The sequence below is a fragment of the Callorhinchus milii genome, unplaced genomic scaffold (assembly GCF_018977255.1).
Source record: "Callorhinchus milii isolate IMCB2004 unplaced genomic scaffold, IMCB_Cmil_1.0 Scaffold5, whole genome shotgun sequence".
Taxonomy (NCBI): domain Eukaryota; kingdom Metazoa; phylum Chordata; class Chondrichthyes; order Chimaeriformes; family Callorhinchidae; genus Callorhinchus; species Callorhinchus milii.
Genome location: NW_024704746.1, coordinates 18560243 through 18578634, shown reverse-complemented (window position 1 = coordinate 18578634; position 18392 = coordinate 18560243). Strand labels below are relative to the sequence as shown.

The following is an 18392-nucleotide window of genomic DNA, read 5'->3' as shown; positions in this document are numbered from 1 at the left end:
TGGTGTCACAACCTCACACCTGAAAACACATGTGGGCGTTCTTAGAAATCGTACGGTATGATGTCCTTTCGTCGAACCCAATCAGGTTTGTCTTTTGGGATCTTAAGAGCAAACTCAGTTCACTCTGACGAGAATGAATTGCATCCAATAGATTAGTTTCGGGTCCTCCAAAGATGCAGCTCTAAGTGGAATGGGATGGGGGGGGGGGTGGACTTGACACTAAATTTGGAATAAGTTGCTCTCTGGATGGTAACAGTCTCCAAAAATAGTTCTAGTTAACACCAAACTGAAACTGACATTTGATCACCCCATCGGCCCTTCCTACACAACAACATAGATAGAGGAGGATGTACTGTAGCTGCCCAGCAATACATTTGCTTAAATTAGCAATTTCCACTAAAAGGACCACGTTTTCCCACTTGCCACCTCCTCCCCGCCCCCCCTTTTAAAGATTGCATTTAGTACGTAAATAAGTCTGGGTATCAGAGCTGAATTTAACAACTACAACGCGGGGGTGTTATGATTTGCTGTGGCCCTCACTGATTGCATTTGAACTGCAACGAGACGTCGAGCAGAGCAATTTATTCAAAGAAAAAAAAAGAAAAAAAAAAAAAAAAAAAAAATGGGCGGAAATGCTGTGAAAAGAAAATAGATGAGTGGGGAGAACCACCGCGAAAAACAAAAAAAGCCGAATTCAAAACGAATTTAGATTTAAATTTAAATTCTCGGTGTAGAAAGCTCCCAGTTTTGACCCAAAGCCTTTGCTGCTGAGAGAAATCATCCCTGTGATACCCAACCCATCAGCAGTGATGCTGAGTGTCCGCAGTAAAGTGCAAGGTGTGAAGTGCAAATGTCCCAACCGTTTTAAAATCATTATTTTATTTATTTTATTTTTGGGGGGGGGGGATATATGTCAAAGAAATCTGTGTCTCGAATCTCCCTCTTGATGCGGAAGTTCTTGGGATCCGAGAATAGCTCAGCTCACAGTGTGTTGGAGTCACTTGGGGACCTCGAGTTAACCAATAAAGCAAACACACGCACAACAACACACACACACACACACACACACACAGGTGCCGGGGAGTGAGGGGGTTATTGCATCGGGGACCATATTTCAACATGGATTGCCCTGGACGTGTTCGGTTAGTTGTGTTGGGGTGTGAACCCACTCCGCTTCGCTCACTGTCAGCCTCTGCTCTCTGTTGCTTTGGGTTCTTTCAAACGCACAGGAAGTGCCTTGTGGTTTCAGGGCTGAACTGTTGGGAGTTACACAAAGCCGTTCAGTTCCACTTTGCGCGTCGTTTTCCCCCGAACCCCCTTCGTCGGAACCATTCGGATTTCGCTGGTGGCCGTGTGATGGTGCGGAGGAGCGGCGGATCTGTTCGGATTCTTACCCCATCGTTATCCCTGAGCATCGCTGGTGTTGGAGACGCGCGTTCCCTCCCAATGGCTCTGCCCAGCGCAGACTCCCACTGATGTGCATCGGTAAGGCATCCTCTCTCTCTCTCTTTCTCTCTCTCTCTCTATCCCTCTCTTTTCTAATCGCATTAAAAATGTAAGTGGGGGTAAACGCCGAGCCCAGTAATGGTTATATTCCTGTTGATCCCCTCTCTCTCCCCGTGTGTGTGTGTGTGTGTGTGTGTTCAGCTGGTGTTTGGGTGCGCGCTGCACATGTGCGCCAAACTCATGTTGCATTTACTTTCTGTTCGTTATCACGAGATCCAGCAACCGGTTGGTTTGCCAAACCTTTGGCGTCCGGATCGGTGTTATTTCCTCCCAGCAAAGATCTGCTGCGCTCGCTTATAAAACCGATCAACGCGTCAAATAATTAAACCCCTGGTCGGAAACCTGGGTGCAAACGTGTAGGGTCGGGGTGAGTCGGGCAAGTCGTTTCCGTGAAAGCATTGGGGAAATCGATCTGCTGCAAATAACCCTTCTTCCTCACTCGTTGCAGGGAGTGAGAAACGACACTCACTTAAACCAGAGGCAACGTCCTGCTTCCTGGGAGTCGAGGAGTGTCCCAAATGGCTGTGTCCCAGTCTGGACACCCGTTAGTTATGGTGTCGGTGCAAAGCAATTCCTGGTTAGCTTCTTTCTGTGCACCAGTTCTTTGCGGCGTGTTTAATCCCCGCTGTGACTCTCTGCTCGTCTAATCTCGGGGTATTGAAACTGCAGCATCGGATGCATTTTCAGTCACAAGCCGAGCAGAGGGGATTTTTATTCAAATTCACGAAAATGGGGAGTTCAATAGTTCAGATGTCTGTGGCGGTGCGACTCCTCGTCGTTCTCGAAATCAAATCAACATTTTCCTATTTTTATGAAACCCCCAAACCCTGTATTATCGAGCTCTATCTACCACCTTATTTCCTTTCCAAACTGCGGTGATGTGTGTTGCATTCTGGCGTCTGATTTATTTAGGGGGTCGGACATGTTATGTGTCCGACTCCTTTTGAATGATTGTAGTGACTGGCAGATGTGTTGGCACGTATTACACATCCCGCATTTATTGGTCACATTTAAAACGAAAGGGTCAGGGTTTCTCACATGCAGCGGGAATTGACTGGATTGGACACAGATAGAGCTGTGCTGATTTTTTTTATTTTATTTGCTGCTGGGAGTCAAAATTCAGATTGAGCTTTCGAATCACGTTGGCAAACTGCAGGATTGCCTCTTCCACTGTGTTTTCGGTCACCTCCTGGGATTTTATCGTTGAAAGAGAAGGGTTGGTGGTGGGGTGGTGGTGGGGTGGGGGGGGGGGGTATAATTACACTAAAGCGAGACAGAGAGAGACAGAGAGAGAGAGAGAGAGAGATGCAGTTGGTAGTCGCTATTCGTCCAATGTCTCATACACAGTAGTTAAAAAAAAGTAAAATAAGTTATCATGAAACACCTGCCTGTTCGTTCTGTGAGACCAGGACCTTTGGCAGCTCCAGCGCTATGGGGACTGAGGCTCTGAGCAATCCTGTCTTGTTTTGGGGGGGGGATTATTTTATTTAAAACCAATGCAATGGAGATCTGCAGGAAGCAGCGTGGCTCACAGCGGAATAGACTGGGGGTCAGGTCAGGCCTCCGCTGGACGAGTGCGGGATTGTACAGTGCTGCTATTTCCGTCGCTTTAGCTGCTTGTGGTGGGGTAAGGAACCCCCTCCCCCTCCCCTCTTTGCAGTAACATTCATTTCTACCCAGGAAACCACAACAAACCCCCCTCAACCCAATCCCTTAAAACATACAGTTCGACTTGTTGACAAAACCACTCTGTTGACACCTCGTTCTTATCCATACCAAAGCCAATCGGGCTGAGAGCGTACGAGGATTGTGTGTCAACCTGTTTATCCAATTGCCTTGATTTTGTTTTGCTTCACGTTTGGGAAAAGGCTGAATGCTTCTGAAGGTTGGATGTGCGGTATTTCAAAGACAGGTGTTGAGAGGAGACGGTCTCCCACGAGTTCAATGCTGCCTGGTTTTATACCTGCATGAAATGTTCACGAGTGTGTACTCCAAACAGGCGTGCATTTCCCACTGATCCTTTCTTTCTTAAGATGCTAAATTATTTACAGAGTGTCGCCCCCCCCCCCTCCCTCCCCCTAAAAAAAACAAACCGTATGTAATCTGAGCACCCAGAGGTCTGATCTAACTGTGTTAATAAGTAATCGACATATAAAATTGGTTTGAACGATTGTCCACCCCATGTTTTTTTTCAGATAAGACTGGAGTTTATTGTCCTTCATTCGCCATTAATTGTTTAGGTGGAAAAGTAGAAGGTAACAGGCCCCCCGAAGAGAGTTCATTCATTATACAGAAGCTTAAGAAGGAGTTGGACGGTATCGACGTTCTTCATCCATTTGTGCACATTAATAATACTATCTATTTCTGCACATGAATATGACTGCACTTGTGTTATCCAAATAATAACAGGTGAACGTCACCTTTCAGAGCTTAGAGCTCAGTGTCGCTGTTCTTGGTGGGAAAATGTGCCAAAAGATTTTCGAAGTGGAATGTGACTTCTAACTGTGTAAAATACAAATGTGTAGCAATACCTCAGGTCAAACAAACCCATGCAGCATGTCCAGAGGGCAGTAGGTGTCTGTGCACACACTCTTGGGCAGCACTGCTCGCTCCCCTGATTCATTTTATTATCTCCCCCCCAAACTGCACATCTTTCACACAAAGACCGTGTGCGAGCGAACCTCTCTGGGATTATTTTGAACCACAAGAAATTCTAAGAACTGCCAACGTGATTGTTTCCATCAGAATATATATATATATATATTTAAAAAGGAACAGCAAATAAAACGATATTTCCTAGAATTTACCGAAACTAGAATCAAAATCGTTTTATTTGAACGAAATGTGGCATCGGTGATTAAAAGCAATTCCTACTTGGATACCGATGATCCACTAAAATGCAATAAGATAACTATTCAACTCCAGTTTACTGCTGCACTCTCTGTGGATGAAACCACAACTGTTTCGGAATCCACTTGACTCAGATAATGTGCGTTGCAAATGCTCGGTTTATTAGCAAATTCACAGGGACCTCAAAAATGCATCATCTTCAGCAGTTATTAAGTAATAACAGTGTAGCTGAAACTATATATACATATAGTCTGTTTTACAATGGCACTTGGTAAACTCTCCATCTTTCTGCGTACGACAGGATGAGTACAGCTCGATTTCGAGGATCATAGCGTTCACGGAGTATTGTGTAACAGAGTGAAATAATAGTGTCACTTATCCCGATTGCTGTCAGTTTGATTTCCCAGTGGAGGGGAAGGAAAGATGGAGAGCCCAGATTAATTCGAGGGGCGGTGAGTTGTGAGTCGGCCAATGGGTTATGCACTGGTGGGTTTGTGTTGTGCCACCTGGCACAACAACACCTGGTAAACGATGCACTTGCCTTGCGCCTGCGTCCAGTGAAGCCAAACAAAAACCACTGTACATCTAACCAATGGTGTGTCACCCCCACAGGGGCTCCAATCGAGGACTCCACTCCCACTCCCCCCCACCTCCTCCACAAAAAAAAAAGATTCAATCGCTGCTGAAACTGATTTTCCTCCAAACCGAAACGCAGTTGCACCTTAGAACCTGTCCCACCGACTGAGGCTACAAGATGCCCCGCTCGTTCCTTGTGAAGAGCAAGAAAGCTCACAGTTACCACCAGCACAGAGCCATCGAGGATGACTACAACAACAGACTGGAAAACATCTTAGCGCATATCTGTTCAGGTAACCACGGCGGTGGGGATCCATTCGCGAGTAAAGGAAATGATTCATTTCTGCTGCTACGTGCAACACACACACACACACACACACACACAAAAACCCCAAAACGCTCAGCCCAGAATCGATCTCGTTATAAAAAACGTGTCCTTTGGTGTATTTTTTTTATTATTCTCCCCCCCGCTCCCCTTCTCTTGAATTTGGAAGAATAATTAATAATACTGTCGGGAATATTGCGCAACCGACGTGGATTTTAATTCGTTTGGTGAACATGTGTCGGTGGCCTCACCTCGAACAGTCTGTGACATATTTGACCCTTTACAATTCCCTAAAACCAGCTGTTTTTTTTTTTGCAACTTAAACCATGGGAATGAGCTGCCGGGTCGCTTCCTCGGGAAGTCAAATCGCGATCATAATCCCATCACACGGTGTCCGTGTAATTTTCACGGTCTGCAACATTTCCTTCAGTATTTGACATTCTTTTTTTTTCTGGGCTCACACTTTTTAATTATTTTTTTTTTTGGGGGGGGTTTCTCGGGTTTTATGTACTGTGAAAATCTGCCCTGAAATTAAAACGAGACACTTTGGGGTCCAAGTAGTGAGACCACAGTCAGACTCGGTGGAGCTCCGCCAAAGGTGACTGAGATACAACTGCATGGATCCATCCCACCCCCTCCCCCCACCCCCCACCCCCCCCCCCCACCCCTTTTAGTGAACCGCCTGATTATAGCAAAGACTGCCCCCCAAAAAAATAATACAATATATTCTGGTTTAATAAACAAACGGCCCTGGACTTTTTTTTCCCCCTTTGCTGTGATTGCAGAGAGCAGAGTGTCAGAGGGCTCGGATGTGCCGAGTCTGGACTCCAAAGGAGGATTTTCACCTGAATCGCACCTGGTGGGGGCAACCGAGGAGCCCGAGTCCCCCACCAGCTGCGGGGGCAGCGTCTGCGGCAGAGATGCCGAGTATGAGGACTTCTGGAGACCCCCTTCCCCCTCTGCCTCGCCAGGTGAGCTCCTCTCTCTCTCTCTCTCCTCTCTCTCTCTCCTCTCTCCTCTCTCTCTGTGCACTCACTTGGCACACGTGGAGGAAAGGAGGCAGTGGATGGGACAGTCGGATCGATGGCTTCGTTAAATCAATCCCCAAACGGTCTTATTCGCCGCAGATACTTAAAAATAAACGCACATTTCTTTTTAAAACTAAAAAAACACACACACACGCACAGTGGTTGTTGGCCACTATGTTTGACCTTGCAATTACCCCCCCCCCCCCTCTCTCTCTCTCTCTCTCTCTCTCTATGGTACTTTAAGTGAGTTCACAACTGAATTTAGAGCCCTTTTGCTGTCAGGTTTTCTAAACTCTGGAAGCATTTCTATGTCACACACACACACACACACAAAAAAAAACACCTTTGGGATTATTGAGACACTTTGGGACACCTAATCAGCAAGTGATGTTTCACTTGTACACATCAGCAGGAAATAGTTTTTTTTCTCTCTCTTTCTCTTCTAAAAAAAACACGCGTGATTTCCAGACCGAGCTCTGATTATTTTTTTTTTGGTGGGGGGGTGTGTGGTTATTTTCAGGTGATTAATGGATTGCATAACATAGTGTGTGTGTTTTTCTCTCTCTCTCTCTCTCTCTCTCTCTCTTGTCTTAAGCCTCCGAGAAATCCCTCTCTCCATCCGTGGAGGAGAACCACCCGTTCGCTTTGCCTTTCAAGCAGTTCGGATGGAGCGCTTATGCGGGATCTGAGCTGAAGTACCTGGTGCAGAATTTCCGCTCCTCGGCTGCGGACCGCAGCCCGGCCCTGTACATCGAGCGCAGCAGCTCCGCCGCCGCCCTCTACCCCGAGCGCGGTGCCACCTCTGGCGTCTACACCGACTCCGGCGCCGCCCCCCCGGGACACTACCCCGAACGCGGCTCCTCCGCCTCCGCCCTCTACAGCGAACGCGGTCTTCACCAGAAAAGCAACGACCTCAAGGCAGAGTCGGAGCTCCTCTGCACTCGGCTGCTGCTCAACAACGCCTCTTACAAGTGCATCAAATGCAGCAAGGTAGCGTCCTGCTTCCACCAGTCCTCTTTCATCCCCCCCACCCCCTCTCCTTCAAAACAACAACTTGCATTTATATAACTTCCTCCTCCTCCTCCTCCTCTCTCTCTCTCTCTCTGTCTTGGAAAAAACAAAACGTCTGGTCGATTGGGAAGTGTCCCGCAGCCCTGACGGTGTGAGAGGTGTCCCACCCCACAATGTGGTAAATAGGTGCTTCGTGCAAACGTTGGCCTCACCACACCCCCCCCCCCCCCACCCCCACCACCCCACCCCCCTCCCACACCACCACCTGGATACCCACGCATTTGGGAAGGTGTGGAGTGTGGGATATCCTCCCCCCCCCCCACACACACACAAAGAGAGGCACTTTACAGAGGTAATGTTGTCGTTGGTCGTGTGGTTAACTCGCAGACAACAGCTCGGGTTTATGAGGCAGTGTTGCAATTTCTGTAATATTTTGACCGAGTTCCAGACAATAATCTCATTTTGAGATTTTGGATATGGTCACACGTTGCTAAGGATTTTACTCAGTTGTCATCTTTGGGATTCCCTTAATGGATTGCAGCATGAATTGCTGTCCAGTATCGAATCACCTTTTTTTAATCTTGCAACAATAATATACAATATTACCAATCTTCTTTTGCAAGCAACGATTGCGAAGGGTTATTGGGCAAATGCATTGACTTCCTGTTTTACGAGTACTGGAAACCTGTTGTATAGGTCTGTGTGAAGTAACAATTGAACATTTTTGTAGCTCTCTCGTTGCACTAGTTTCTATTACCTGCATTAGTAGTCCAGGTCTTTGCTGTGCTGTAGCAAATAACAGGCTAGTCACACAGTATAGATGCAAAGGGACAACAACATGTATAATTTTTGAAATATGACGGCAAAATCAGCGAACAACAACAAGATTTCATTTATAGAGCGCCTTTCACGTCGGGAGGACGTCCCAAGGCGCTGGACAGTTGGGTCAGGACCCGAGCAGTGGGGGAAATGGTCAGGGGGAGGGAAGGGAGGGAGCGAGGAGGGGGTAGAGAGTCGAGAGGGGAGCTGAAGGCACGGTCAAAGAGAAAGGTCTTGAGACCCGCCTTAATTGTGCATTTGTTATGCACAAATCCAGTTTCCATGGAGTCCTGTAGCTCAGTGGTTAGAGCACTCACTTTGCAAGTGAGAGACCTGGGTTCAATTCCAGGCAGAGGGCGAAACCTTGGGCAAGTTTCCTTACTCCACACAGAGCCTAATAATAATCCCTCCAAAACCAAAAACAATAATAAATTGTTCATTTTCAATCTACGACTGTTTGTGGGACATTGCTGTGCGCAATTGGCTGCCGCGTTCGCCCACAAATATACAGTCAATTCACTTTACAGTGTGTTCTGTGAAGCGCTTTGGGACGTCCTCCCGACGTGAAAAGCGCTATATCAAATGCAAGGATTATTATTATTATTATTATTTCCTGAGCACGGAAGTGCATAAAAGTGCAATGGGAAAAAAAACAGGAATCCTCCAGTGGATGCCCATCACTCTTCTTTCCCAGATGTTCCAGCTGCCAATGGTAGTTGCCAATGGTGGGGTTTCAATACTGCTCCTCCTCCTCTTTGGTGTCCAATGAGCGAAAGGGAACTCTATTGGGAGGCGGGACCATCCCAGCATCTGTGGCACTTGTGATAAAGTGCCATGGCTCAAATAATAATTATAATAATCCTTGCATCTTCGAGATGTCTCAAAGGCTTTCACAGAATATACTGCAAAGTGAGTTGATTGTATATTTTGTGCACACAATTAAGCTACTGGTCTTCCCCCACACACAAGGACATGATTTATTTGGAAATATGTTGTGTACTAGAAGGCTTGCCTCTTGTACCCATGAAACATCTGGTGCCTGAAGGGTGATAACATGCAGAATTACCCCCATCCTTGCCTGGCTTCACTGGCTCCCCATCCTCCAGAGGATCAAGTGTAAGATCACCTTCAAAGCCCTCCGCAGTCTTGCTCCTCCTTACATCTGTGACCTACTAAATCCTTACCAACTTGCCCGCTCCCTCTGCTCTGCCTACTTGAAGGCCCATCTCAAGACCTTCCTCTTTGAGCATGTCTTCAATCATTCTCCCACCCCACCCCTCCAGTTCTGGTGCAAACTGTCCAGTGCCTCTCTACGTGAAAGGTACTATATAAATGCAATTTGTTGTGGTGGTAATATGTTGTAATATATTCATGGATGGAATTTTCAGGTATTAAAAAGTCCAAAAGTCCAAAATAACTTTCATATCAATTCAATCTGAGCTGAGTTGATTTTGTTTGTTACTAACCAGCTGTTAACCACTTTATGGAGTTAGTCCTTTAGTATGTTGAACTTTGCACACGGTGAGCAAAAAAGTGGCGATACCGTTTACTTTAATAATAATTGCATTAGTTCTTCATCATTTCTTTAAGACTTACCAGACACCGTGATGCTGTCACGACTTTTTTGGTCGCCCTGCATTATAAAGAAATACAAAATACAATAGATAGAAACGGATTTCAAGCCAGTAATGCGGTTCAAGGCATTCAGATCACAACAAAGTGATCGAGCTTCAGTCTCAGTTTACAATGCCTCCTCAGTGAACTGCGGCTGTGGGTCTCTATTTTTCCACGTCTCGCCGTTTGTTAGGTGTTTGAATGGGAATACACCGTTAAGTAAACATAAGATTGAATCGCAGCTCAGGGTCTCGGATCCCACAGCCTGTTCCAGTTAGATACCCGGTGGATGTATTGTATAAATTGCAAACAGAGGTGTAAGAAAAATATTATTTTTAATGCATCGAATTCGTTTGCGTAGTAATATGCCCCACTCCCCCAATAAGCAATCTCTGATATACTATTATTACAAGATGTTTCAGTTGGGGTTCCTTTGGTTGGATTTTGCTAACTCCCCCCCCCCCCCCCCCTCTCTCTCTCTCTCTCTCTGTCCAGGTGTTTTCCACTCCTCATGGGCTGGAGGTCCATGTGCGTCGCTCCCACAGTGGGACTCGCCCCTTCGCTTGTGAAATCTGCGGCAAAACGTTTGGTCACGCAGTGAGTTTGGAGCAGCACAGAGCCGTGCACTCACAGGTCAGCACGAAAGCCAGAGCACCACTCCGGCACAACCTCAACAACTCCTGTAGCCCTGTCTGTCTGTCTGTCTGTCTGTCTGTCTGTGTGTCACTGCACCCGCCACAATAACTGCACTGTAGTGACTTGGCTTAAAGGCTATTTTCACAACACCGAAGCCAATCCAATCTATTAAACATTTCTTCTGGATAGGTTCCAAAAACATGCACATTACTGCCGTAGCAACACGTGAACACAAACCACTGCACAGCTCAGGCGTTTTTCTTTAAATATATATACATATAAAAAAAATACGCTTTTTTCCAAATCAATTATTTTAGAACCATCGAAGCGTTTACCTGGTGACATTGTATAGCAATTGCATGTAATCTTTTGAAAGTCGAGCAGTGGGGTGGGGTGGGGTGGGTGGGGGGGGGGGGTGGTTGATGGCTCTTTTTCTCTAACAATTCTGACCTGGGTTTTTTATCTACAAACCGTTTGTTTAGCAGTTCTCAAATATCAAGTGTTTTGGCAAGAGTTAAACTTAGGGTTCAACTTTAAAACACGCTGCAGGGAACACACTAACCATATGGCACTTTAAAGAGTAATTTAACTGTCTCTCCACCCCCCCCCCCCCCCCCCCCCCCCTCCAGGAAAGGAGTTTTGATTGTAAAATCTGTGGCAAAAGTTTCAAGAGATCTTCCACGTTGTCCACGCACTTGTTGATCCATTCGGACACCAGGCCTTATCCGTGTCAATTCTGCGGCAAGAGATTTCACCAGAAATCCGACATGAAAAAGCACACCTTCATCCACACAGGTGAGCAAACAGAGGCCAGAAAATACAGGTTTAATGTTATTCGGAACTGAGATGTCCAGAGCTCGGCTGAACAGTGAATGTGCTTGTTGCAAAACTTTTATTATGGATGTGTTATTTGCAAGACACACACACACACATCCACAGAGACGATCTCTCTCCAAAATTCAAGGCGTCCCTTTTTGTGGCTGATTTATTATTTATCCTCAATTTCGTGTTTCCCGTTTGAGGGTTTGTGTGCATTGCATTCTCCAGTTTGCACGGCAACTCGATCCTGTTTAATATTGAATCTCTTTTTGAACAATACCTGGTGAGAGAGAGGTGCCCTTTCGAAATGATTTCACGAACGGCGCCTGTTTAATAATTGAATCGGAGCAATCCAATCACTGTCGCTTAATATGATCCCTTCACTGTTTATTCAGAGAGACACTGGCTGCTGTAAGATGATTTGCCTGGTGTTATTAGTATGGCCTTGATTTAAGGGCCAGTGACAAATAACAGGTGAATGAGAATCTCTCTGACAGATGGAAAAAAAGCAGGAGCTCTAACCATTCATCAATGTTATACTCTTAAACCGAGGGCGTAAAGGAACACCCGTTGATCTGAATTCACAGTTTTAAACGTCGGCCTCGTGGTAAAGTGCAGTGAAATCTGCTGATATATTTCAATTGGTTGCATTGCACAGTCAGCAGGTACTCACTTCACAGTTTGTTCATCAGATGTTGACTGTCTGCAGTTGTTAAAGGGACAATATCGCTCAAACAGGCTGGTGGCGAGGGAACTGGGGGTGGGGTGGGGGGGGGAGCGATTTATCTTACCTGGTTATGCCTAATCACTTATTTCCGATCTAAAGAGGAAATATAACTTGCTAAGAGAATGAAACAGCCCCACATCCCCCCCCCACCCCCCACCCCACCACCACCACCACCACCCACCAAAAATAAATAAATAGACGGTTCACACTTTACATAAATCTGCGAGGGCTTCGTGGAAAAAGACAAGACAAGTCTTTGCCACGAACAGACACGCAAGTCGATGAACACAGTCCTGGCAAACCGAGGGGATGACTTGAGAGGGTTCCCGGGTGGGAGTGAGCGCAGCGACTCGCACACGGGAGCCCAGAAATATCGCGTAGGAACCACACGGTTCATTTTCATAATTAAAATTAAAAGCCCCGCGTAAACCAGCAATAACCGGGGTCGTGTTTTTTTTTTGTGTGTGTGTGTGTGTGTGTGTGTGTGTGTGTGTGGCTTCCTCCGAAAAAAATTCACACACCGCACTCAAAAAAAAACCCAGATGCAGAGTATTTGGTTAACGTGACCCAGTGAGGACACTTGACATTATGAGTGGGTGCACTCTATATAAGGTCTCTCTTCCGAGAAGTGTCCGTCAAACCCGAAACCTAACCAACCATAAACCAGCGAGATAACCGACTGCAACACGAGCACTCGGTCACGCATCACCTGGTTTTTGTGTCTGCGAATAACACTGTGCATTCCCTTCAAAGGTGCATTTTACCTTTATCCATTTATTTTATGCATTGATCTGCGCGCGTGTTTTTTTTACACACACACACACACACACACACACACACGCGACAGTATTTATTTTTTTTACAATTTGCAATTTGATAGACATCGCCTCTCGTGATAAAACCTGGTTGATTCCTTTTTTTGGTTTTCTGCCTGAAGGCACTGTGCTGTTTGCTTCGCGGTGACTTGCTCGGTTTCTTGTTAAAATCATCCGGTGGGGTTTCAGAGTAGCCTTTTCACATCCTCTTAATTCGAGCATTTATCACCGTGCAATCTTCCTGTACACTCTGGAAGTTTACAGTCGACGAGTGTCCATCCCACCTCATCAAAAGGGGTTATCTTCACACCAGAGTCGGTAGCAACAGAGGCACAGGACTGGACCAACTCAGCCTCTCGATTCAATTAGATAATAATAATAATAATAATCCTTGCATTTGATATAGCGCTTTTCACGTCGGGAGGACGTCCCAAAGCGCTTCACAGAACACACTGTAAAGTGAATTGACTGTATATTTGTGGGCGAACCACAGCTAATCTGTACCTCAACTCAAATTACCCGCCAGTAAAACAGTAATTTTGCGTTGAGGGATGAGTTGAACACAAGGGGATAGGGGGGGGATGTCAGTGGATTAGATCTTTATTTTTTTAAAAAAGAAAACTTTTTTTTATGATGGGGAGACATTGCGTTGGGGCGAAACTTCCAGACGGGATCTGACTCGCAAATAAATCATATCATCGACACAGAGTGAGGGCTCCACACAAAAGGTGTGTGTGGTGCAGGAAGGTCAATCAGTTTTTTTTTATTAGTGGAAAGTGCTTTAATAATTTATCATCCGGAGGATGGGGTTTCGTGCTTCACAACGCCATGTGTTTCACTTCACATTAAAGTGCAGCACAACCGTAAATACTGATTTTTTTTTTTGGACAGTTTTTTTTTTGTCACTTGAATGAATGAAACCGGTTTGAAGTGAGCTCGACGCTGATGTATTTTCTCACGCTTTCCAGGTGAAAAGCCTCACAAATGCCAGGTCTGCGGCAAAGCGTTCAGTCAGAGCTCCAATCTGATCACACACAGTCGCAAACACACCGGTTTCAAGCCGTTCGGCTGCGATCTGTGCGGGAAAGGGTTCCAGAGGAAAGTGGACCTGCGAAGGCACCGGGAGACACAGCACGGTATGTAATAGGAGGTGATAAAGCACCGCAGCACACATCGGGGGGTGGGGTGGGGGGGGTGGGGGGGAGAGGGAGAATACTTTGCATTAAATACTTTGTGAGTATTCAAAGCAAAGCCACGCGTGAAGCACAGGGACGCAATTTCACGTGTTGTGGAGCCCGAGTCTGCAGTCAGTTTACAGGCAATGCTTTGCCTTCTGATTTTAAAAAAAATAACTTAATTCCTTTTACATACAAACAAACAAACAAACAAACAACGCCTTTTGGGTTTTTTTTTGGGGGGACGACGACGTAGTATGTTATGAATTCTGAACCAAACAGTAACATTGAACTGTTTCACTTCATATTCAAGTATAAGTGGGATTAATATACTGACTGTCTTGTACAGTTTGACCATCGCACTTCAAATGAAGCCCTTCGAAGTGGAAAGTTGGGTCATTTTCTGAAAAACGTGGTTTGAAAAAAAAACCTTGCAAAACAAAAAAAAAGAAAGGAAACAACGCGAGGATCAATTTGCTTTTTGCATCCAATATACCTGTACAAAACAGCTGTCCGGTTTGTCTAACTTGGTGCTCACATTACAGTTTCCATTCACACACACAAACACACACACACAGAGGCCGAAGAGAGATTGATCACAAAGGTCCATGAAACGCAGCAGCAATTTCGCACGATCCGTTTAACTAAATCAATCAATCGAATAACAATCTTTTAGCATCACCTCCTAACCTGGTTCGGTGCACAGCTTCGCGCGCGTTCATTTTATTTCTTTTCTATTATTATTAAATTAAAAAAAGAAGTGCAAAAAAGAATCTTTGCAGATTGTTGTCTTTACAAAATTGTCGAAGCTCACTCTCTTTTTCCCCTGACTTTTGCAGGACACACATAATGGATAAAGCGGCGATGTGCTGAGCAGTTTTAAAGCTATTGTGTCCACTGGTCCCACTGTGCACCAATGTCCAGGTTCCTTGTAATCACTGTAATGCTGAATCCGCTGATTACTATTGGAGACTCTACTTTCATTCAGCCTCAAACAGTTGCATAACGTGAGGTTTGAATACACGATAATCTATCCTCATCTCAACAACACGCAAACTATATCTAATATAGTTAAAAGACGCCCTGAATAATAGAAACTGTAACCCCCCCCCACCATCAGGAACTGTGCGATTGCAGAGACCAAGTTTATGTTTAAAAGTTAGTGGCTATTTTGATCCATCATAAACTACAGATCGATGCTGTAGGCTTTAACACTCTCCCCACCGAGTTAATTCATAAAAGCACAGTGAAGCTTGAAAAGAAATGGAGTGTGATTTGGTTGTTATTCTGTGTGCAAGTTAGCAAACTCAGATAGGACTCTCGAAACTATTCCAACATTTGTATTTTTTTTTCTGTTGACGTTTTGATGTGTGTGACATGATATGCCATGTACCTTATTTATTCACAAGATCAACGTATGAAATAAAGTTAAGAATTTAGTTAAACGCGCAGTCTTATTTTCCAACCCGACCGCTAAGTGAATCAAAACATCCGCATCGTCACCTTTCTGATTAAAATAAGTTCTCTCTCGGTGCATTACAAAGACTTGTAAGTTTCACAAATCGTGCATTTTCTTAAGTTCAAATAATTAATTACCTGCATTGAAAACAATTATCCGGAAAGGAACCACTGTGATACATGAACACAACCAGATTTTGTTTATGCAATTGATGAATTATATCTCAGAAGGAGCAAAACACATCATAATCCAGAATCACGACAGCCTACTTGCTGTCAATCTCATCGAGAAACTTGAAGATTGCAAAATATATTGCTTGAAGGGGTTACTGGAGCCCTATTAAAAATGTATTATGCAGATTACATAGCGCATTATTCATGAGGCTCAGCTCATACCTTTTATACGTTGGAGAAAGAGTAGACAATGTAAGAAGAGAAGCTCAGCACACCTTTGTTTCGCTGTTTAAATTTTTAATAACACCTCCAGCCAGCCATTTGGTGAGTCGCAACTCAATGCACGAAAGTGGAAACCCAGGACTCTCTCATAGAAAGGCAAACCTTTCAAGCGCTTTGCGGAGCTACTTTTAGTTTGTCTTCATAACAGTTCAGTGATGATTAAATTACATATCAAGTGTGCAGACATATCGAGATCCCGACGTTTAAAACAAAGTGGATTTTGTTTGATCGGTTTCCTCATTTGAGATGAACCTGGAAAACCCTGATGTAACTTATAGTTGGATTGTTTCCATTTCCACTTAATCTGGAAGATTTAGCTTTAACAGAGGTTGAGGGGTTAGACTGACCATTCGTTTAAACAATCTCCAAAACAGCTTCCAAATCAAATCTCGTATATATTATGGATTGTGCTTTAGGTGGATTAAAACAAACAGACAAATGATGAGATTGTCATAACCAAACAAATCCACCCAAGGATTTCCCTGCTCTTAAATCACTCCTTTATGTAATGTTTCAAAATTCATACGCAATGCATCTGGTACAAACCAAATATTTAAATCGGTTGTTCTGGAAAACAAATATTGACCAAAGGAATTGCAGAAGGAATCTTAAGCCCCAACACGTCACGTCCGCCTTTAGGGATATATTAACTGGCAATAGTTTAATCTGAATTATTTGTTGACAAATACAATGCATTTCGTCTTGTTTTGAAAGGACTTCACAAATCCTGTTTGCTTCATATTTTTCCCTCAGATTCATTGAAGAAGCCTACACATTAGGGCCAATTGTGATCAAATTGTGGCCATTGGATGCAGTTTTAACAAACGATGATTGCAGGAAATGCTGATTTATAATATCTATTCTTAACATCTTGCACTATGCATAGCATTTCCTGGGCTCCCGTTTGCACCTAACATGGGTATCAGTTTATCACTGAACTGTTACTTGCATTATTCGCAACCCTTTTTTTCAGTACAGTATATCACATCACATGAGACTGAGAGACACAATACCAGGCGCCAAATACATTAAAACCAAATTCCATTGGACAGAAAGTGACAGAATTGGCAATGACGAAATCTGTAATCCATGGAAAAATTCTCAACAATAATAGTAATAATTATCATTGCATTTGATATAGCGCTTTTCACATCTTATAGATGTCTCAAAGCGCTTCGCAGAATATACTGTAAAGTGAATTGACTGTATACTTGTGGGCGAAACGCACAATGAGATAATTAATTGTCATTCTGATAGAAACACACAGCGCCTTGGGACGTCCTCCCGACGTGAAAGGTGCTATACAAATGTAATCTTGTTGTTGTTGTTGTATGTTAAATACACAGAAACTCCACTTTAGAGTATATCCTTTGAAGCACTTTGAGACATCTCAACAATGTGATAAGGCGCTATGTCAAATGCAAGGATTATTATGAGTGGAGATAAAAACAAAAGGAAATACGTTAAACAGCACCTCTTGTTTCAGAGCAATTTCCAGACTCCACCTAATTCTTTGGGGTTAGAGATACTTCCTTTCAGACTAGTGCAGACAAGAATAATCAGTGCTGTTTATTACAAAATTACATGTGTAGTTCTCAAGGTACCCTGGACAAAAAAANTCTAATTCGTAAAACATAACGAGAAAATAAATAATTGTTAATAATTAAGGCACATGTTTTATCAGATGCTCCCATAAAAAGGAAGTGTTATCAGTTCCTCAAATGCTAAGGTTAGCGTACTGTTGTGTAGAAATGACATTAACGGACAGTTACAGGGATTTTGCAGTTTACCTCATCTGTAAGATGGCATTTTGAAACAAAATTACTACATTCCAATTGGGAAACATTTAAAACAAAGTTCCTTTTGATGCCATAATGTCCGTTATTACAGTACCCTGGTTGGTATTTAACATAATGTGAATTAAAAGCGTGGTGTAAAACTGCCTTGTCCACCAGGTTTTAGAAGGCTACTGGAGATAATCTGAGCAAAGTCTAAGAGCGCTGAGTACAGGTTGCCCTAAACTCCAAACTAATGTAATAGCTCTATAAAGTGCTTTTTTGCCCATGGCTATATTATTGGAAATCTGGGCCAAAATAGACCACAAAATAAGCAGTCTGTCAAAGCCATTGTACTCAAGGGTCTGCAGCTCTGTAGAGGATGAGAGTAAAATTCCATGTTGTTTCTATTATTGATTATTCAATCACATGATGCTACAGTACAGGCCATCTCTGCTTATTTTTCTTTCCCATTTAAACAGGTAAAAAAAAACTATTCAAGTGGAATAAAAGTGCTACACAGTGAACATTTTCTGCTGAAATGTGTTTTTCTTTCCCTCGATTCGCCTAGAGCTAAACAGCATAGATTTTTTTTAAAACAAGAATGTGAATGAGTAGCAGATATAAGACTAGTGTAGTTTCATATGTAGAAAGTTGTCATTTTTTATAGCATTTGAACCCTTGAAATGTCTCAAACCACATTACAAGTAATTACTATCAAGTGTAGTGCCTGTTTCTGTTGCCCAGCACATGGGATATTTGCTAGTATTAGCAAGGTCCAACAAATAGTCATGACTCGCGA

General features: G+C 44.0%; 1 protein-coding gene across 1 annotated transcript; it reads left to right on the top strand.

Annotated features, from left to right (window-relative positions):
• The first annotated feature begins 1352 nt into the window (after positions 1-1352).
• Positions 1353-15343, top strand: gfi1 (growth factor independent 1 transcriptional repressor). The gene is given in 8 exon segments (NM_001292121.1): positions 1353-1485; positions 4969-5225; positions 6043-6228; positions 6881-7275; positions 10225-10362; positions 10995-11160; positions 13695-13862; positions 14741-15343. Coding segments are annotated over 7 exon segments (1179 nt in total). The 5' UTR covers positions 1353-1485; positions 4969-5110; the 3' UTR covers positions 14752-15343.
• Positions 15344-18392: the final 3049 nt, after the last annotated feature.